The sequence below is a fragment of the Sparassis crispa genome (genome assembly GCF_003851025.1).
Source record: "Sparassis crispa DNA, contig_000017F, whole genome shotgun sequence".
NCBI classification, from domain to species: domain Eukaryota; kingdom Fungi; phylum Basidiomycota; class Agaricomycetes; order Polyporales; family Sparassidaceae; genus Sparassis; species Sparassis crispa.
The window spans coordinates 41,729-58,477 of NW_020939764.1; the positions used below are offsets into that span (position 1 = coordinate 41,729).

The window sequence follows — 16,749 nt, forward strand, 5'->3', positions numbered from 1 at the left end:
GTCTTCCAGTCTGCAGAAAAATAAGAGTACGGGCTCGTCCGAGTCGTTGTGCGTGGCAGGTGCCAGTGAGCGCGCCCGCCCACCGTCGGTGATCCACGCTGCCAATAGCACAATTCGTAGTGGAAGCATGCACCACCGGATGGCGGGCTTATTGAGACCTTGAAGCTGACCAAGGGCAAATTAGAGACAGCGGGAAGTTGCGGCGTTCAGGACGAGTTGGGGCACAATGCGGAGGCGGTCCATGTACAGGAACGGGGGAGGGCTTATATTTGGAGAATACTGGGATGGTAGTTTGGACGAATCGTTCCGGACAGACTAATCACCCAATGGCAGGTTGTACATATACTGCTTAACAGTCGTCCTCCGAGCCTCAGGATACCCGTATCCGAGGACAGGCAAGGTAAGCCATGCAGACAAAGGGTGACGGATTTTTTCTAACGCACGACGACGGCGACCGAGTAGTCGTCGACAAGGATGGAAGCAATCTACAGCAAGGCTGCCGACGCGACAAAGTGCTTACCACCTCCACGCTCATCCATGACGATGCTCCCGTGGATGGCGCTCTCGAGCCCGCTGATTACCCCCGCAAGTTCGTGTCAGATGAGTCGAGGGGCGGTGTCGTGCAGATATCTCCGGAAGACCAAATTGCAAGAGGACGTACGAAGGGAATCAGGCTCGGGGGCCTGAATGTGATCTCCTCCGCAATCGCCTCACTGCTGAGACATCGTGGCCGCTGTTCGTTATCACGCAGGGCGCTCCCCCATAACACGCAGTAAATGTGAACACAGGATATTCAAATCGCATTCATGATGATACACTGATATTAGGTGAAAGCGCATTCCCTCAAGCTTCAGTGCTCCGGCATCAGGTTAAGAGTGAAGCTCTTGGAACCGTTATCCCTCCAGGTTAGGTCGCTGTTACTCTACAAAAAGCATCAGACTGATTTCCGACTGACATGGCACGGATCACTGACCCCATTTACTATAACATTGTACTCAATATCTGGATTTAATGTAAGGCAGAACGTCAGCTCCGTCTCTTCGAGACCTTCAGGAAATCAACGCACTGATGGATATTCCCTCAATACGCGTGAATGTACTGAAGACCGAGAAGCCGTGAATGTTCATGTTTGGACCGTCCGGCTGGATGAAAATGTCATCCGGTAATGTGATTGAGAAATTTATGAGGCATTAAGTACATAGGCACTTGCGTCAAGAGGCTTACCGAACCGCTGCCCGTGACTAGGAATTCCACTTCTTTACCATTGACCATGACTTCACCATTTTGCGTGCCTATGAAAGTGGAGTAGACGTCCCCATACTTGGCCTGGAATGAAACGAAATCGGCTCCTCCGTTGCGGAGTAATGTCATCAAATGACCGTAATCTATGGTGTCTACCAATTGATGACGGCTCCGTCAGTACTGCGAGATACCCGTGGCGTTAACGTACATTTTGTAAAGGGTGTTATCTGTCCCGACGGATCGTATTGCCGTTCTCCCGATCCCGTGGGCGGCAGCTGCTGTTCAGCCTTTAGGGGAGTGGTCCCGCCCGTGACAAGGCCGTCGATGGAGGCTTTGATGTCGATATTCGCGAATTGCTTGAATGCCTGAGCCTGGCAGCCACCACCGTGAACAAGAATGACCCAGACTTCGCCGCCGTGTTCTGTGAACTTGGGGTCCGTGAGACTCCCGCCGGTCACGTATGTGTACGCAGCGACTGTGTAGTTGATGTGGCCAGCCCATTGGCGGACCGTGTAGTTCTCTCTGGTGCACGAGAAAGTTTAGCAGCAAAAACACTACACCGGGCGAAACCCAGAAAGTGGAGCACAAACTTGTGGAAGCATTCTGACACGTCCGGCGCGGGAGGTGTCAGCTCGTTGTCGACGTATACGGCGGAGGGCGCCAGAGACGTAGGAACAGTCTCGGAGGTCCCAACGGGGACGACAGTGTGGGGAGCGACTAGAGAGGAAGTTGGGGTGGACATCGTGAACGTCTAAATCGTTGGAATGTCTTCACAGGACGCGTCCTCTTTATATGTGCGATGCCCTCGAAGTCGTCCGGAAAACCAATATCTCCGCTGCCAGTGCTTGGTACCCACACCCACGCTGGATGTATAGCAGTGTATAGCAAAATCAGTTAGAATGTGTTCAGTGACGGTGCTTCCATAATGATTGACGTATTTGGACTATCATCCCATGGCTTATCCTGGCATCGGTTCGGAGATGGATCTACCCCGTCAGTCTGTGATGGCGGCGGCATAATGCGGCGGACCAGGCATGCAGGCAAGACATGTCAGTACAGTCTGAGGCTGAGGCTGATCGCGCAGATAGCGCGCAGTCAGATGAAGTTCCCTTCCATTCAAATCATATCGATGTGTCAGAAGCATCGCCACAGTCTCGGAGGTTCCTGACGTCGCAGACAAAAGCTCACCTTTAGGTACCCTTTCGTAAATCATTCCGCAGACATCACCTGAAGCGTGCCGGTGAGGCGTGGATGACGAGGAGCTCACTGGCAACATCGACACTAATCCAACCCGGTCTGCTGATACGAGCTGCGCTACGGTGTGCGGTCCCGGGGACAGGAACGAGACGATCAGGGGGGCGGAGTAGTGTTGTGGGCAAAACTCCCGGAAGACCTCGCCAAGCGCCGGCTTGGCGAAACTCATGCTGGGTACGTTGAAGGCTGGCGACGCTGGCGAAAGTGGCAAAACTACAGAAACAACGGATTTTTCACTATTTCTATGTCATGAGTATCTACAGGCCCAGAGACAACACTGAAGTTCCCACATTTTTACAGTCCCGGCCTCAGCTGTGCATGCGGAAGCCTCCCAGTCCTCTCTCAGAGGTACCTTCCGGCTCCAGATATCGTACAAATATTCAGGTGAACTATTGAAAGGGAAATGTGAGCGCTAAAATTCCATACGTGGAATTAGACGCCCAAAATATCACCTGACTGTCACGTTTCCAAAGTTTAAGCGCTGGCAGCGATCGATCGTGGACGCGCATTGGCCGACGATCCTGGAGAGTGCGGATGCATCTCGCCCTGTTTGGTTCCGCCTCCATCTGCTATTAGTACAGGGCCGAGCTTCAACGTTAACTGGAGGATAAGACGGGCCCTGTAAAAGATACCTGTTACCGCATTACGAAGTCAGTCCTCTCGAGAGCCTTTACCTCGGAGAGTTGCGTTCACTACCGCCGCGATATTTGGGTTCATCTCCAACTGGTACTTTGCTCGGAGGTCTACAGCTGCCTATGTAGGACTATGTAGGCTCGGCTAGCACTCGGCTAGCCAGGTCCCTACTACATAGTCCTATGTAGGCCTCATAGCCTTGTGCAGTTTCCAGAAGTTCTGCCAGCGCGCGCCAGAATTCGTCATGGCGATCCTCCCTCCTCTCCTGCTGTGACGCGAAATCCCCGCCGTGCCGATTACACTAGGTGCTCGAGCTGCACCCAAACACTCAATATCGCGGCGTTCCTCCCTGAAGGACTGTTGTACCGAAGTTGGCACAAGTATGCTATACCCCGTATAATCAGCGCTCACTGTAGTGAAGGACACTGTGTCCAGCTAAACAACCACCCAGTGGCCGACACCCTTGGTCTACCAATCAGCTCTTCACTCCGGTGACGTCCCTGAAGATACCTATTACGACCGCGCAGGATCCCGTCATTGTCGATCTCTCCCAGCCTCTCTAGGTAACGCCCACAGCATGGAGCGAAAGGCCTCCGTTCAAGGACCCATACCCATGTACGTGAATGTATGCAGCCTGGACAAAGCATGCGTATCGTCTGCGACCCCGAGCCTTTTCCGTTACTGCGTTGCGGGTGTGGCTTTCCGCACGTTACTGCGCCCTGCGTCCCGACCACCCAGAATCGACGGCGAGTGCACGCACCTTCGATGGCAGGCTCTCTCGCTCTGCTGGTGGAAGCTGAGCAATCCGGACTCTTACAGCCTACATCGGACCGCCCAGAATTGACCGCGCGCGCGCATACGCCCGGTGGCAGACTCTCGGACCACTCAGGACTGACGGCGAGCATACGCAGGCCCGGTGGCAGACTCTCTCGTTCTGCTGGTGAACGCCATGTCCTCGGCAAGCGGTAAGCCTCTACTGCTCCACCTCGGTTAAGAATTTGGCTGAATTGCTCAACCAGTTCTTCGTTCACTCTATCATGGGGGCGCGCCCTCGTACCCTCCGACGGTTTCTGCAGAATCGAGTCCGTGACGTACATGGAGGCCTCTTTCGCCTCGACGAAGTGCTCGAGCCACGTTGCATAAACCAACTGGACCCTACGTGATCGAGCCTCCCGAAATGACGAGTCACGCTCAGACTCACGTACCCTCCCAGCTCGCAGATGCGTCGACCTCACCTACTCAACGTCGTCTCAGAACCAATCTTCCCGCACCACGGATCACAGGACACCCATCCCACGTGCACCAATAGGCGAGCATCCCACTGTCCTTGTGAAGCGTCACGCTCTCACAGCCGACTATCTCCAGCATCCGTCCGTCGCTCATTGGGCCCCATGAGCAGAAGCAGTATTTTGGTGGCGGGGCGGAACGGACGTCTGTCGGCAGGCAGAGGCAAGATCGCGTGCTCGTCTTGCCAGAACGTACCGTATCCCTCTTTCGTTGTCGATGTCGGGATGGCCGACTCTTCTCTGACCCTCCAATGTCGCGCTTCCGTGCTTGCTCTTATCTATATCAAGTCCGAGGATGTGTCGCTTGGAGTGGAAAATATACGCAGGGTGGACGTCCCTGCTGTGAGCTCACGCCACCTCAAACGACTCGCGATTCCGGCATATCGTGTCCACGCGGACTCGGCGGCGCATTCTCGACTCGTTCTCCCTTCTCTAGACCCCGTGCAAGCACGATGGCAGACCCATTCAGCCTGCACTGGCAGCGCCTTCCCGGAGGACGATGGCGATGCACATCAAGCAGTCTTCGCTGTCGCATTTAGGAGGTTCGTTGAATCTCGGCATAGCCTGACGATTTCGAATTTTCGACGAAGCGAATCCATGAGGACAGTACGGAGGCTGAATCCCCTGACCCACGTTGCATAAGACTGGCTCCTAGAGTTCTCGGACATTTTTCTTTGCTACGTGTCGTGGTCCCATGGCTTCTGTGGTCCACACGAAGAGCTCTTGGTCTCATCGAGGTCGGCGTCCTCTCTAGATTCTAAAGCACCCTCGGTTCTGGTGTGAGCGGCCCTGCGACATACAGATGCCAGTGAAACGGATGAGAAGTCGCGGTTCGCTTACAGGCGAGCGGCATTATCCACTGCCTCGGCTTGGATGTGTCGACCCGAGCAGCATGGCAGTGGCAAGCATGAGTGGGCAATCGGGCAGTAGTTCTCATCAAAAATGGCCCTCGGTGTTCTGCGGTATGGAAAACAAACACAACGGAGACAGCGTGCGTGCGCTGATGCCCATGCAAGACCCGCGTTTCTATCAGCGTCAACTAGGGCGCGCGTCTCTTCTCATCCTGCTCTATCTTCCTTCACATACCCATTCCACGGAATCTTTCCATTCCTCGGTTAAGCTTCGCAGCGGTACACCACCGCCGATATCCATAACGCGAAAGTGCTTCGCGGAGATCCTCTTGCCTTCCGTCCTGACTAACACCACCTCCTTTAGCCTCTCCACCTCTCCGTCCTCATCATATCGTGCGTCACGCACACCCGACTCTGCCAAACTCGGATCCCGCACTGGTTGCTGGGGGGTCGTGTAGGCAGCATGGACGCGCTGCTCGAGGAGCGCGATATACTTACATGATGCTTCATGCTGACCCTCTTTGTTCTACATGTTTCTGACATTTGTAGACTCGCGCTGTCTCTGCTAGAAATTAGATCTATGGATTCTCTAGTGGAATATGTGCATGAAGGGAAGAGTGAGGTCGTCTACCGGCTTTCCCATCCACGAGGGCATAGTATCGGCGATGTGAGTATCGACGATGTGAGTATCGATGAAGAGTCAGTAATGAGCAAGTAATGTCAAAAAAGTGGTATTCATAGCGCGAACGTCACCGAAGTTCAACAGCGCTACAACACAAGACCGAGACGCAACGAAAGAGCACAGCTGCCGTCTTCTCGTCCTTCAAGCTTCAGGCCTCATGCCCTCAATATCCGTGTCACCTCCGCTCCGCAAAAGCGCGTCGGCGCCCAGTCCCCTCTATGTAACTAGTCTCGCGAAGACAGAACTTCCTCATACCTATGATATCCTACCTCTATGGCGTTCTCGATGTCGCGTAGCCCGCCACTTCGCTCCGACTCGGACAAGTGATCGTAGTCCACTCCACTTACTGGGAGTCTGGTCTTCACGACTTGATATGATTTGAACAGAAGGGAACTTCATCTGACCGCTATCTGCACGATCAGTCTCAACCTGAGACGCCGTGGGTATCCATCTCCGAACGAATGCCAGGATAAGTCATGGGAGGATGATAGCCCAAGTATGTCAATCATTATGGAAGCACTGTCACTAAACACATTCTCGCTAATTTTGCTATGCATTGCTATACATCCAGCGCGGGTATGGGTCCCGTGCACTGCAAGAGCGGAGATATGGGTCTCCCGGACGACTTCGAGGGCATTATTGCATCCATAAAGAGGACCCGTCCTGTGAAGGCATTCCCGAACGATTTCAAGGCTCCCAATGTCCACCCCAACTTCCTCTTCAGCTGCTCCCGCTCCCGGCACCGTCGTCCCCGTTGGGACCTCGGAGATTGCAGCATCTGCGTCTTTGCCCCCTCCTCCCTCATACAACGTCAATCAGCTGACACCTCCGGCAGCGGACGTGTCGAACGCCTTCCGCAAGTTTGTGGTCCACTTGGCCTGGTGTTGTTTTCTTTTTTGGCTAAACTTCCTCTTGCACCAGAGAGGACTACACGGTCTGCCAATGGGACGATCACATCAACTACATAGTCACTGCGTATGCGTACGTGACCGGTGCGAGGATCGACGACCCCGATTTCACAAAACTCGGCGGCGAAATCTGGGTCATCCTCGTTCATAGTGGTAGCTGCAGGGCTCTGGCATACTTGCAAAGCGCGAAGGTCGACATCAAAGCCTCCATCAAAGGCCTACTCCTGGGCAATACGAGTTCCTTCAAGGCTGAACAGCAACTGCCGCCCACTGGATCCGGAGAACCGCAATACGACCCAGCCGGAAAGCCAACACGCTATACACGATGTACGTTGTAATGCACAGCATACCTCCCACTACTAACGGCGCAGTCCCCGATTGGCAGTCACCATTCAATACGGTCGTTTGATGACCCTGCTCCGGAACGGTGGAGCAGATTCCCTTTCCTTCGACGCGAGGTACGAGGATGTCTTCAGTATCTTCTTCAACTATGGGCAAAGTGGTGAAATCACACTCGATGGTAAAGGAGTGGAATTCACTATGTCGGGCACTGGCGCAGTAAGTCTATCCAATCGCTTGCCTGCATACTGAATGCCTCATGAAATTCCTAATTACATTGCTGAATGACATGTTCATGCAGCCGGGTAGCGCAATCATGCCCATCCGCGGCTTCTCGGTCTTCAGTACACGCACGCGTATCGATAAAATATCCATGAGTACGTTAAATTTTCCGAAGGTTTAGAAGAGAATGAACTGATGCTATACCCTACATGAAATCCAGATATTGACTATGATGTTCATGTAGACTCAGTAAGTGACTCTTGCCATGTAAGTCGAAAACTAGTGTCATGCTTTTTGTAGGGTAGCCGTACGGGGGAGGGATCGTGGGGGGCTGGCGGTTCCCAGAGCTTTAGTCTTAGCCTGGTGCCGACGCTGTCGGAGGAGTGCGGAGGTTCACCTACTACTAGTGCATCATTATGAATGCGATTAGAATTACCTGCATTCACAGTTGCTGTGTGTTTGCTTGACTAGTATTATATCGGATGCTTTCAACCGCAATGTGAACTGTACGTAATTGTTCTGCATTTTGTATGCTCTAGCTTTCCCCGTCTATGTTCGCCTGTGTATTGGCCCGGCGGCGGCGTGTCCTGCTTTGGCTATGCCGTCGTCAGAGTCTCACTGCAACAGCTGTCGATGAGGAGCGCCATGCGATATGAAGTCGCACACGGGAACCTCGTCATGATTAAAGTCCCCCTTGAGAAAGCAGTGCATTCCTTCCTCGAGAATGGTCGGCGCTACGTTAACTAGTCCGGGCTTCGGCCGCGCGGCAAGGTGCTCAGTACGGTGGAACACAGGTGCTTTTGACACTCTACCGGCGGTCTTAAGGCCGCCTGGGGTACAGCCTCGATTCGAGCTGTCCGACAACTCCGTATTTGGGTGAACGCACGACGCAGTGGATGAGCCCATCAGCTGCACAGATGCGTACTCTGCCGTTCATCCAGAGTCATTGCGGTAACTGCATGATCGATGGCTCACGGACTACAGGATACCCATTCCCACGACATGCAGCCAGCAAGGAGCACCCCGTCGAGAACGCCTCCACGGCCATCATGAAAGAGAATTCTCTGTCCCTCTAGTTGGCAGCCAGCCACTCTGCAATGGAGTACGGCAGACAAAGTGGCCCTGGCCAATCGTTAGTGCGGAAAGTAAACAATACGAACTTGCGGACTTAGGCCTATACAGCCTCAAGATATCGATAAGCAGGAGCTACTCATGGGGGCTGAAACCAGCAAGCAAGATGGAGCGAATGGTCGGACATGCAGCCCGATATCCCAGCTTGTGGGTCGTTTGCTTTGAAATCGCAGCACAGCGAGCCTATTTGCGTAGTTGTTGAAGGACCGTTACTCAGTAAACTCACTCTCTACGTCGGCGAGAGAATACGATTTGAATGCCCCGAGCCCTATACCATTGCAACTGCCAGTGAACTGTGCATGAAGTCAAGATAACCCCCACTTCTGATGGTGGGACTTTAAGCTTTAAGCTTTAATCATGAGGACGATCCTGTGCATGTGTGTGCGACGTCCACATATCGGTATCGACAGCTGTCGCAGTGAGAGATTCTGACGACAGCATGGCCAGAGCAGGACGCAGCCGGGCCGCCTGTATTCAGCGAACTTGGAATGTAGAAATGGGTAACAATTACACATAGTAGTCGAAGACCGTAACAATCCTAGTCAAGCAAATTCCGCTCAAAGCCACAATCCTCTCGAATGGGACTCCCCAAGCAAAGACTCTGCTAGCTTCAACCTTCGTGCATCGGGATATTCGTGTCTGGCGATCCTCTTTACTATGTCTGAAAACCGCAATGCGGATACTTCTGCGACATCACGCCCTCTACTGGGAGACGCATACACTTTCACTCTGGTATGACCTGCCGAGAGATAGTCTTCACCGTCTGCTGCACTTTACACGGGCTATGAATATATGGGCAGCAGCGGTTGATCTCTACCCAGGGGTGACAGACTCTATGCCAGATCTTACGCGTATCATATATGACGCCTCTAACTCGACAGGCGTGCGGTACTAGAAGAGTGAGGGGAATTTACTATACTGCCACTGTCGTCGGTGCCGTGGATCCTCCGATCATCTTCTCGCTGCGGGCAATTCACTCCTCAATGATCCGGCTGTAGCGAAATTGAGAAGTGTATAAGTGTCCCGTCGTGATCGTCTCTTGCATGTCCTCTGCAGGTCCTTCTCACGCGTACACCGGATCCTATTCAGTTATTTCGTACACTCGTTCACCTTACTGTTCGCATCTGCATCGTACACCCTGTCATAGGAATTCTCCAACTTGCGACCAAAGAGGCTTCCCAAGCTGTCGTTTTTACACCGCCTCAGCTGCCGCTGCAGCGTTCATCCTGTCATCGAATTCCCCAGTTTCACGTGGTCTCTGAGAGTTTCCCTGCATTTTATACGTTCAGATGCGTCAGCGGACCGGCGCGCAGATGCTAACTGACACTTCCAAGTGGCACACGGAGTCGAAAGAGCGGCACTGGCTGTCCTGCGTGAATGGAAGGTTAAGCAGGATGCGCGCTTCCTCGCTGTGTAGCTTACTCAGTGGTATTTCTGCTACCCTCATTTCACCTGCGGTTCCCCCTTCCTGGCATATATAAGCCCGTTCAGGCGCAGCGACTCTCAACGATCCGTTCACGTTCTCATAGACCAGAAGGAGAAGATGTCTGCTCCCGCCAGTGCCGCGTCTCCATTATACGTGGACCAACTGACGCCTCCGGTCAATACCGCTTTTTTCATCCGGTACGCCCCCAGCTGCGCTGGTGCACCCGTCTCTGTAGCCACTGCTCACGATGCTCCAGCAAGGAGTTTGTTCTGCCGCTCAAGGACAATATCGCTTGGCAAGTGACCGCGTACGTGTTTATCACCGGCGCGAACCCCACGGAGCCCCGTTTCGAGGAGAAGGGCGGCGTCGTGTACGTCGTGCTCGTCCATGGCGGGCGCGGCACATACTCTTCGCTTTTTCCGTTTGAGCAGATGCAGTTCAAGGTCAAGCTGGAAGGTATGACGCCGCAGATGCAGCTCCCGCCGACGGGCTCGGGGGAGCCAGAGTACAACGCGCACGGGGAGAAGATGCCGGACACGAAGTGTACGCGCGAAGCTCTGGCGTGCACTGCAGCGATAAGCTGACTGCTAGCACTGGTGTTTTCGGCAGACACGATACAGTTCGAGCGCTCGATGGCGATGTTCCTGAACGGCGGAAACGAGCCGTACATGTTCGACGCCAAGTTCGAGCAGGTGTTCGTCCGCCACGATCTCGGCACCCAGACCGGGGACGTTATGGCCGATGGTACCGGCACCGCGTTTTCGATATCTGGATTCCGATTTAAGAATGTGGGTGTGTCGTGCGCTGAGTGTGCGGGGTGTGTTACTCACGTGTGCTGCGCCCCTTGTGTCATGCGTAAAGGACACTGAGACCTTGGAGATCTACGGGCTCTCGGTTTTCAAGCGCACCAAACCTCTGCGGGAGCTCAAGCTGCGTGCGTCTACTCCTCGTCTCTCAGAATTCTTACAGGTCCTCATCAGTACGATCCAGTGTTTGAGTATGAGGTGTTCCCTAACGCTGTCGTGAGTTCGAGTCGACTATGCGCCTGCATTTGGCACGCTGTAACTTGACCGCCTGATGTTTTCGCCAGTTCCTCAAGCCGCCTCAATGGGAGTCAGAGACGTACACGGTCGCGCTGCCGTTCCCGTAGGATAAATGGAATAGAATTTAAGCTGATCAGATTCCTCCGTGACCTTTCTTGTATAATATTCTACTCCTACGGCCTGAGGTCTGAGAACATATTGGGAGCGAGGTGTACCTTTGAGAGTACACTTTGTGCCACTTAGTGTTACAGTTCCGGGCACCATATAGCATACGCAGCATCCATCAGAACGATTAATACGACAGTGAATGTCCATCAACGACGTGTGTTCTGCCTGTTCTGACGAAATGGCCGAAGAGCGACTGGAGGCAGTTGCTACACGACGCGCTTCCTGTCGCCCAGTCCCAAGCGAAGCGTTAGCAAAAGCCATCGCAACAACGGTCAATGGGAAGAGAACAACGCAGGCTCGTCTCAGTCATTGTGGTAGCGGCAGCGCCGCGGAACCTTTATACTTTGACCTGGTGCGCCCTGTACGTGTGCGAACAGGTCCGCGCACGATCACCTGGAGAGGCTTAGCGCGTCCTGCGATTATCACTACTCCTCCCAAACGGTGAGCTCACCCTGGCGATCGGTGCGGCACGCTAATTAACGGTCATAAAACCACTATTCCGTGATGCCGACCAAGTCGCCGCACTGGCGTCCACGTAGGGCTCGCGGAGGATGGATCGGACGCCCTCCTGTGCTGTCGGCCGACAGGGCGTCGTCAGCGCCAGAAGGGCTTAGGACGTTCCAGACGTGAGCTCACCTGCTGGTCGTCCTAGAGCTCACGGAGCCATCGCAGGGCTCACCCTGAAGGCCGCTGAAGAACGCCTGTGCGGTACAACGTGTCATCAAAGACAGAGACACAGCTCAGGCGCAGAGGGCGATATGTTCGCGGGGAAGGATGCGAATGCGTTCAGGCCAGCGGTGGATTCAGTGCTATACTCCTCGTTCGAAGTTGATCAAGCTCCTTTACGAGCCGCGTTTGGCTTTCCCGTCGCCTTTCAAGAAAATTACTTTTTGCTGGTTGCTTCCCAGCTAGCTGCAGAGCGCTGTGAGGTTCTGGTATCAAGAGTGAAGATTTTCTTAGATTCTCTGGCCCGGGGATGGTGGTGCTCGATCACGAGCTTCCTCCTTCCGTTTTAGGCTCTGTCCTCACCAAATTTTTTAAACTTTGGCGAGTTTTGCGCAATTATGCAAAACACTGTAAAGGTTACTTAAGTGTGACACCGTGGGCTTGGCGGACGACGACATAGTGACCCTCATATTAGGTGGGCCTGTTTATTTTCCGCTGCGAGCTCACTAGGCTAATCGTGATGACTGCATCGTCTCAGCCTCGCTTCGGTGAGTTACATATCACTACGTGCACGAGTGAAGACATTGTGCTGACTACCCTAACAGATGCACTGCAGCGAAGATCTTGTAGATGCTCCTGCTTTGACCGCCAGACGCCAATTCAATACGTTGTGTCCTATTAACCGTTTACCCCCGGAGATTCTCAGTCATGTATTTGAAGAAGTTCTTGAGCCAGTACAGCTGCACGGCGACATATTCACATGGATTTCCCCCACGACCTCTTTAAGATCCACAAAAGGTCTTAGAGAAGTCTCGCACGTCTGCCATCATTGGCGGCAGATCAGCTTAAGCCATCACGCTCTTTGGAGTCATATTCACGACTCTCCGGATCATACATCCCTCACGCCAGTATTCCTTGAGCGCTCTGTGCATGTCCCGTTAAAAGTATGCAGTACCACAAACGCCCTCAGTCCGTTTATGTTGCACCTTGGCAGAACCCACGGCGCCAGGATTCAGGAATTGTGGATTACTTCGTTCTTGGATCCGCGGATCTACACCGACTTCCCTGCTCCTGCTCTCCATCAGTTGGCAATTCAGTCGAATCCCATCTCCGATAGGCCATATCTCATCGAGCTTTTCCAAGGCGAAGCGCCATTGCTACGCTCGCTGGCGCTGCAGTCATCTTCCTGGCTTCCGGCAAATCTCTTCACGAATCTTACACGTCTATACCTCTCATCCTTCATCCAACGGCCTGGTTTGCCTCGTGCAAACTGGACACTCTACAATTTGTCGTCCTTCCTGGCGAAGTGTCCTGCACTGGAAGATGTCTTCATTCATCCTAGACATCCCATGGGGCTGAGAGACGCCACATTGCCTATCATCAGGTTAAGGCATCTCAAGACTATCATTTTGGCAGGCGTGTCCTTGAACCTCGTTTTATGGTTTCTGCACCATGTCACTATACCTACAGGGGATGTAACAGTCCGGATTCTCTGGCTCTGCCGTAGTGGCATCGAGACTACCCTTTTACCTGTCCTCCCCCATCTGCCTGAGCTCGTCGGTCTACGCAAGCTTCATATACAGCTCGCTCCCGCCAAGGATAATTCTATGAAAGCTCTCGTCCGGGTCGCATTATCTACTGCGAACACCTCGTTAGAGCTCCGTATCGACGACATGATCGAGCATGTGGAGGAAAGCCAAGACCCGGGCTGGACGTCTGCCTTACTGGCATCGCTCGCCAACCGCATGGCTCTCTCGAATATCACGGAGATGCAAGTCATCGACGGTGGCTGGATCCAGAAGTTCTTCGACTTCCCCGCGTTGTTCGCGCTGCTGCCCGCGCTGTCCGTGCTCGTGTACAGTAAGGGCAATAAGGACCAGTTCGTGCGCCTGCTCAAGCATTTGCTGCCCCTTAGCTCCGGTCCCGATCCTGCGCCCTGCCCCTGCACGCACCTCGCGACTCTGCATGTCTGCGTTGGTGAGATCCCGACGATGATTGATGATATGGTCTCGTTTGCATGCGACCGTCGTGCCTGCGGACGTCCGCTGCGCAAGTGCATCGTCGAGGTTGCATCGGGGATGACTGAGAGCTGTGATGCAAGTAAACTGGAATCATACGTTGATTTGGTGGAAATTCAATCATGCTGAGGGACCTCTTGACGCATGGGTGGGTGTATTCTTTCATGCCTTATTTCGAGCGTACTGATAATTACTTTTTTCTTGTAGTTGACGTAATTGGTGTAGTTGACGTGGCTATTTGGTAAACGGCGTATGATAGAACTGTTTCGGCGAGGATTGTGGACTCGGACAACATCCAGCTTGGAATCGCCTATAGCATCGACAGTCAACAATAAAAGTGAATAAAAGTGCAAGAGACGCATATCTGCGGAGTTTCTTCTCTGTCGCGGCAGTGGTCAATAAAAAAATAGATGCACCGTGTCGCAAGGAGAATGAGGGCTAAACCACATGATATGCGAGGGCTAGACTACATGGTATATACACAAGTATTTCTATGGATGGAAAAGACCTCAACAGAAAACAGAATGGAAATATAGACGAGAAACAAATGCGCCTGAGACGATCGAAGGAGTGAGCGAATGCTGGAAGGATGAATATGCGTAGTGAACCCGAACTTACAAGTGCGACCTTCACCACGCCGGCCAGTACCGATGAGTCCGTGTCGTGCACACAGTGGGCCATCGTGCTCTGGACAGCCTGTGGTCCGGACGCATTTCAACCCTCTGGACAAATTGTCCCAAAGCGCATCCGTCTAATCCGTCTCCTTCGTACCCCACGACAGCTTCGCGTAGAGGAATCCCAGCATCTGCCCGAGCCTCTGCGAGCTCTACCACAGTGTTGAATATCAAGTGTGAGTCTCCGACAATGACGTGTAGGACAGCAAGGTCTGGGCAACACGGCGAATCTCCGCCCTCTGCTCCCAGACAATCCTTGAGAAAGCGGAGCAAACTTGAGGACAGCTGCCATGAAGGTGAACGGTGCCGATATGCCAATTTCGAAAGCGAGGGCAGAAACTGGAGCAGCGGACCCAGATCTATTGTTCGTTCTGAGGTGAAATCGACGATATCAATGTATAGTTCCTGCACACCGCGTAGCGAGCACAGCTGGCTCAGCAGTGATGGAGTATGAAGAAATTTATGATCCTCGTCATTCACGTCGATACGGATGCCCGTGGAATAACCTGCGGCGGTTGTTCCAAAAATGGCAGAAGACGAGGTTGGTGACCCTCGAAGCTCCAGAAGCGTGGAACTGTGCTGCAGAAGAGCTTGAGCCAGAACGTGCACAGTTCTGAAGATATGCCGAGACTTCACCTGGAATATTCGCATAGCGACATTCACAGGCATGTCGACGTGGCAGAAAAGCCACGACAACCACGTCGGAGACATTCCACCGAGGGCTAGTCGCTGTAGATGGTCGAGTTTAGCATTTGGGCGACTTCCGCAGTTCTGTGGATGCAGTGCGAAAGTCGGGAAGACGAAGACGATGTCTTCCAGCCTCGAAGAACCAGCAAGCATCGCAAGGAGGTCAGATGCTCGTGGGCCGTCGTAAGGGCGGTGGTTGGCACTGAAATAGCAGCACAGATGTGTGATAGACGCGAAATGGTTGCTCGGAAGCCAATCGATGGTATGTATGGACAACGTTTTGAGCCGAGGTACGTTGTCATCAAAGAGAATGATGTGCTGATGAGCGCGAGGAACCACGTAGTCAGCACGAAGCGTCAGGTGCTCTAGTGCTGGAGCAGGAGAATAACGGAGGCCCGCGACCTCGGTGAAGGAGTGCACAAATAGTTCTTGTATGCGACTGCTTTCTGACTCTAACTCTAATAGAGATAACGCCGAAGGAATTGAGTTCGCAGGCAGATACACTGTCAACGGTGCAGGTCTGGAGCGCTGCAGAAACAGCGGAATGGGAGGGTCGGCATCTCGGGGTGCGCCAGAAATATGGCTCCAGAGGAATGGGAAGTTAGTGCAGACGTCTCGCCAGTGACGACATACTTTGGTCAAAACTGTGAGTCCCCGTGTGTGCCTCAGACGGGAAGAATTCCAGATGAACGCGTGCTTAGGCTTCACCGGACGCATCACGAGTAGAAAAATATCCCCGAGAATTTCTATGGGTAGCCTATTGATGGGGCATGTGGAACTTCGAACGAGAGACAATGCCATACAGAGACAGCGCTCAAGCGACAGCAACTAACGCAGCGGTCAGAAGACATATGCTAGCCAAAGACACGGACTTACTTCATCCATGCTGACCCAAAAAATCGCTAAGCATGATGTGGCTAGTTATATGAATGCCTTGGCGTACCTTGTCCTGTGCCGTTCACTCCGAATCTTCTCTAAGAAAACCTCAGGGTGTCCGCACCATTCAGGCCAAGGGGTGAAATTTGATGCATTCATGTTCTATAGCGGTGAAAAAAAGAAAGTCTGTTCAGCCTTGGCTGGTGAACTGTGTACTGTGCGAATGATGATGTACTCACCAGTTGGCACCAGCGCCTCCGCTCGTGCAACACGTCGGCTAAAGAAACGCCCACGCGTATACCTCGTCTAAATACGGAAGGCGACGTGGTTCGAATCGCCCACTTGCACAGGACTTATTTAAGCTTAAGTTGGGAGTACTGCTCGTGTACGCCTATATTCGACAGGGTTGAATTTACTCTACGATAACTCGCCATATCAGTCCTTTGCATGAAGCATTCTTCGCCGCCGCCGGCTCCTAGGAACACTTTGCACAATGGCTACTGAGCCTTCCGTCAGCAAACATCGCCGGGCCCAAGTTTACGACGTCCGAATTGAGGCAACTCGATACCATACGATCTGGCGACACCATGCGAAAGCTACCCTGTTCCTTGGCGGACGAGTCATTATATCACAAAAATCAAAA

General features: G+C 53.1%; 6 protein-coding genes across 6 annotated transcripts; 4 read left to right on the plus strand and 2 right to left on the minus strand.

The window, feature by feature from the left end:
• Positions 1-850: 850 nt before the first annotated feature.
• On the minus strand, positions 851-1,984 carry SCP_1800170 (hypothetical protein; the record flags this gene model as incomplete). The annotated part of the gene is made up of 6 exons (XM_027765107.1): positions 851-922; positions 974-1,002; positions 1,067-1,142; positions 1,225-1,394; positions 1,451-1,764; positions 1,833-1,984. The coding sequence occupies 6 exons, from the start codon at positions 1,982-1,984 to the stop codon at positions 851-853; spliced, it is 813 nt and encodes a 270-aa protein (XP_027620908.1).
• Positions 1,985-3,894: 1,910 nt separating this feature from the next.
• Positions 3,895-4,272, plus strand: SCP_1800180 (hypothetical protein; the record flags this gene model as incomplete). The annotated part of the gene is made up of 2 exons (XM_027765108.1): positions 3,895-4,094; positions 4,149-4,272. 2 exons carry the CDS (start codon positions 3,895-3,897, stop codon positions 4,270-4,272), a joined length of 324 nt encoding a protein of 107 aa, XP_027620909.1.
• A 2,375-nt stretch (positions 4,273-6,647) lies between these two features.
• SCP_1800190 (hypothetical protein) lies at positions 6,648-7,837 on the plus strand (the record flags this gene model as incomplete). Its single annotated transcript, XM_027765109.1, has 6 exons — positions 6,648-6,808; positions 6,870-7,183; positions 7,242-7,414; positions 7,497-7,572; positions 7,638-7,666; positions 7,718-7,837. 6 exons carry the CDS (start codon positions 6,648-6,650, stop codon positions 7,835-7,837), a joined length of 873 nt encoding a protein of 290 aa, XP_027620910.1.
• Positions 7,838-10,091: 2,254 nt separating this feature from the next.
• SCP_1800200 (hypothetical protein) lies at positions 10,092-11,124 on the plus strand (the record flags this gene model as incomplete). The annotated part of the gene is made up of 6 exons (XM_027765110.1): positions 10,092-10,171; positions 10,231-10,517; positions 10,584-10,762; positions 10,836-10,908; positions 10,965-10,996; positions 11,065-11,124. The coding sequence occupies 6 exons, from the start codon at positions 10,092-10,094 to the stop codon at positions 11,122-11,124; spliced, it is 711 nt and encodes a 236-aa protein (XP_027620911.1).
• Positions 11,125-12,828: 1,704 nt separating this feature from the next.
• SCP_1800210 (hypothetical protein) lies at positions 12,829-13,998 on the plus strand (the record flags this gene model as incomplete). Its single annotated transcript, XM_027765111.1, has 1 exon — positions 12,829-13,998. The coding sequence occupies one exon, from the start codon at positions 12,829-12,831 to the stop codon at positions 13,996-13,998; it is 1,170 nt and encodes a 389-aa protein (XP_027620912.1).
• A 500-nt stretch (positions 13,999-14,498) lies between these two features.
• On the minus strand, positions 14,499-16,265 carry SCP_1800220 (hypothetical protein; the record flags this gene model as incomplete). The annotated part of the gene is made up of 3 exons (XM_027765112.1): positions 14,499-16,058; positions 16,107-16,116; positions 16,174-16,265. 3 exons carry the CDS (start codon positions 16,263-16,265, stop codon positions 14,499-14,501), a joined length of 1,662 nt encoding a protein of 553 aa, XP_027620913.1.
• Positions 16,266-16,749: the final 484 nt, after the last annotated feature.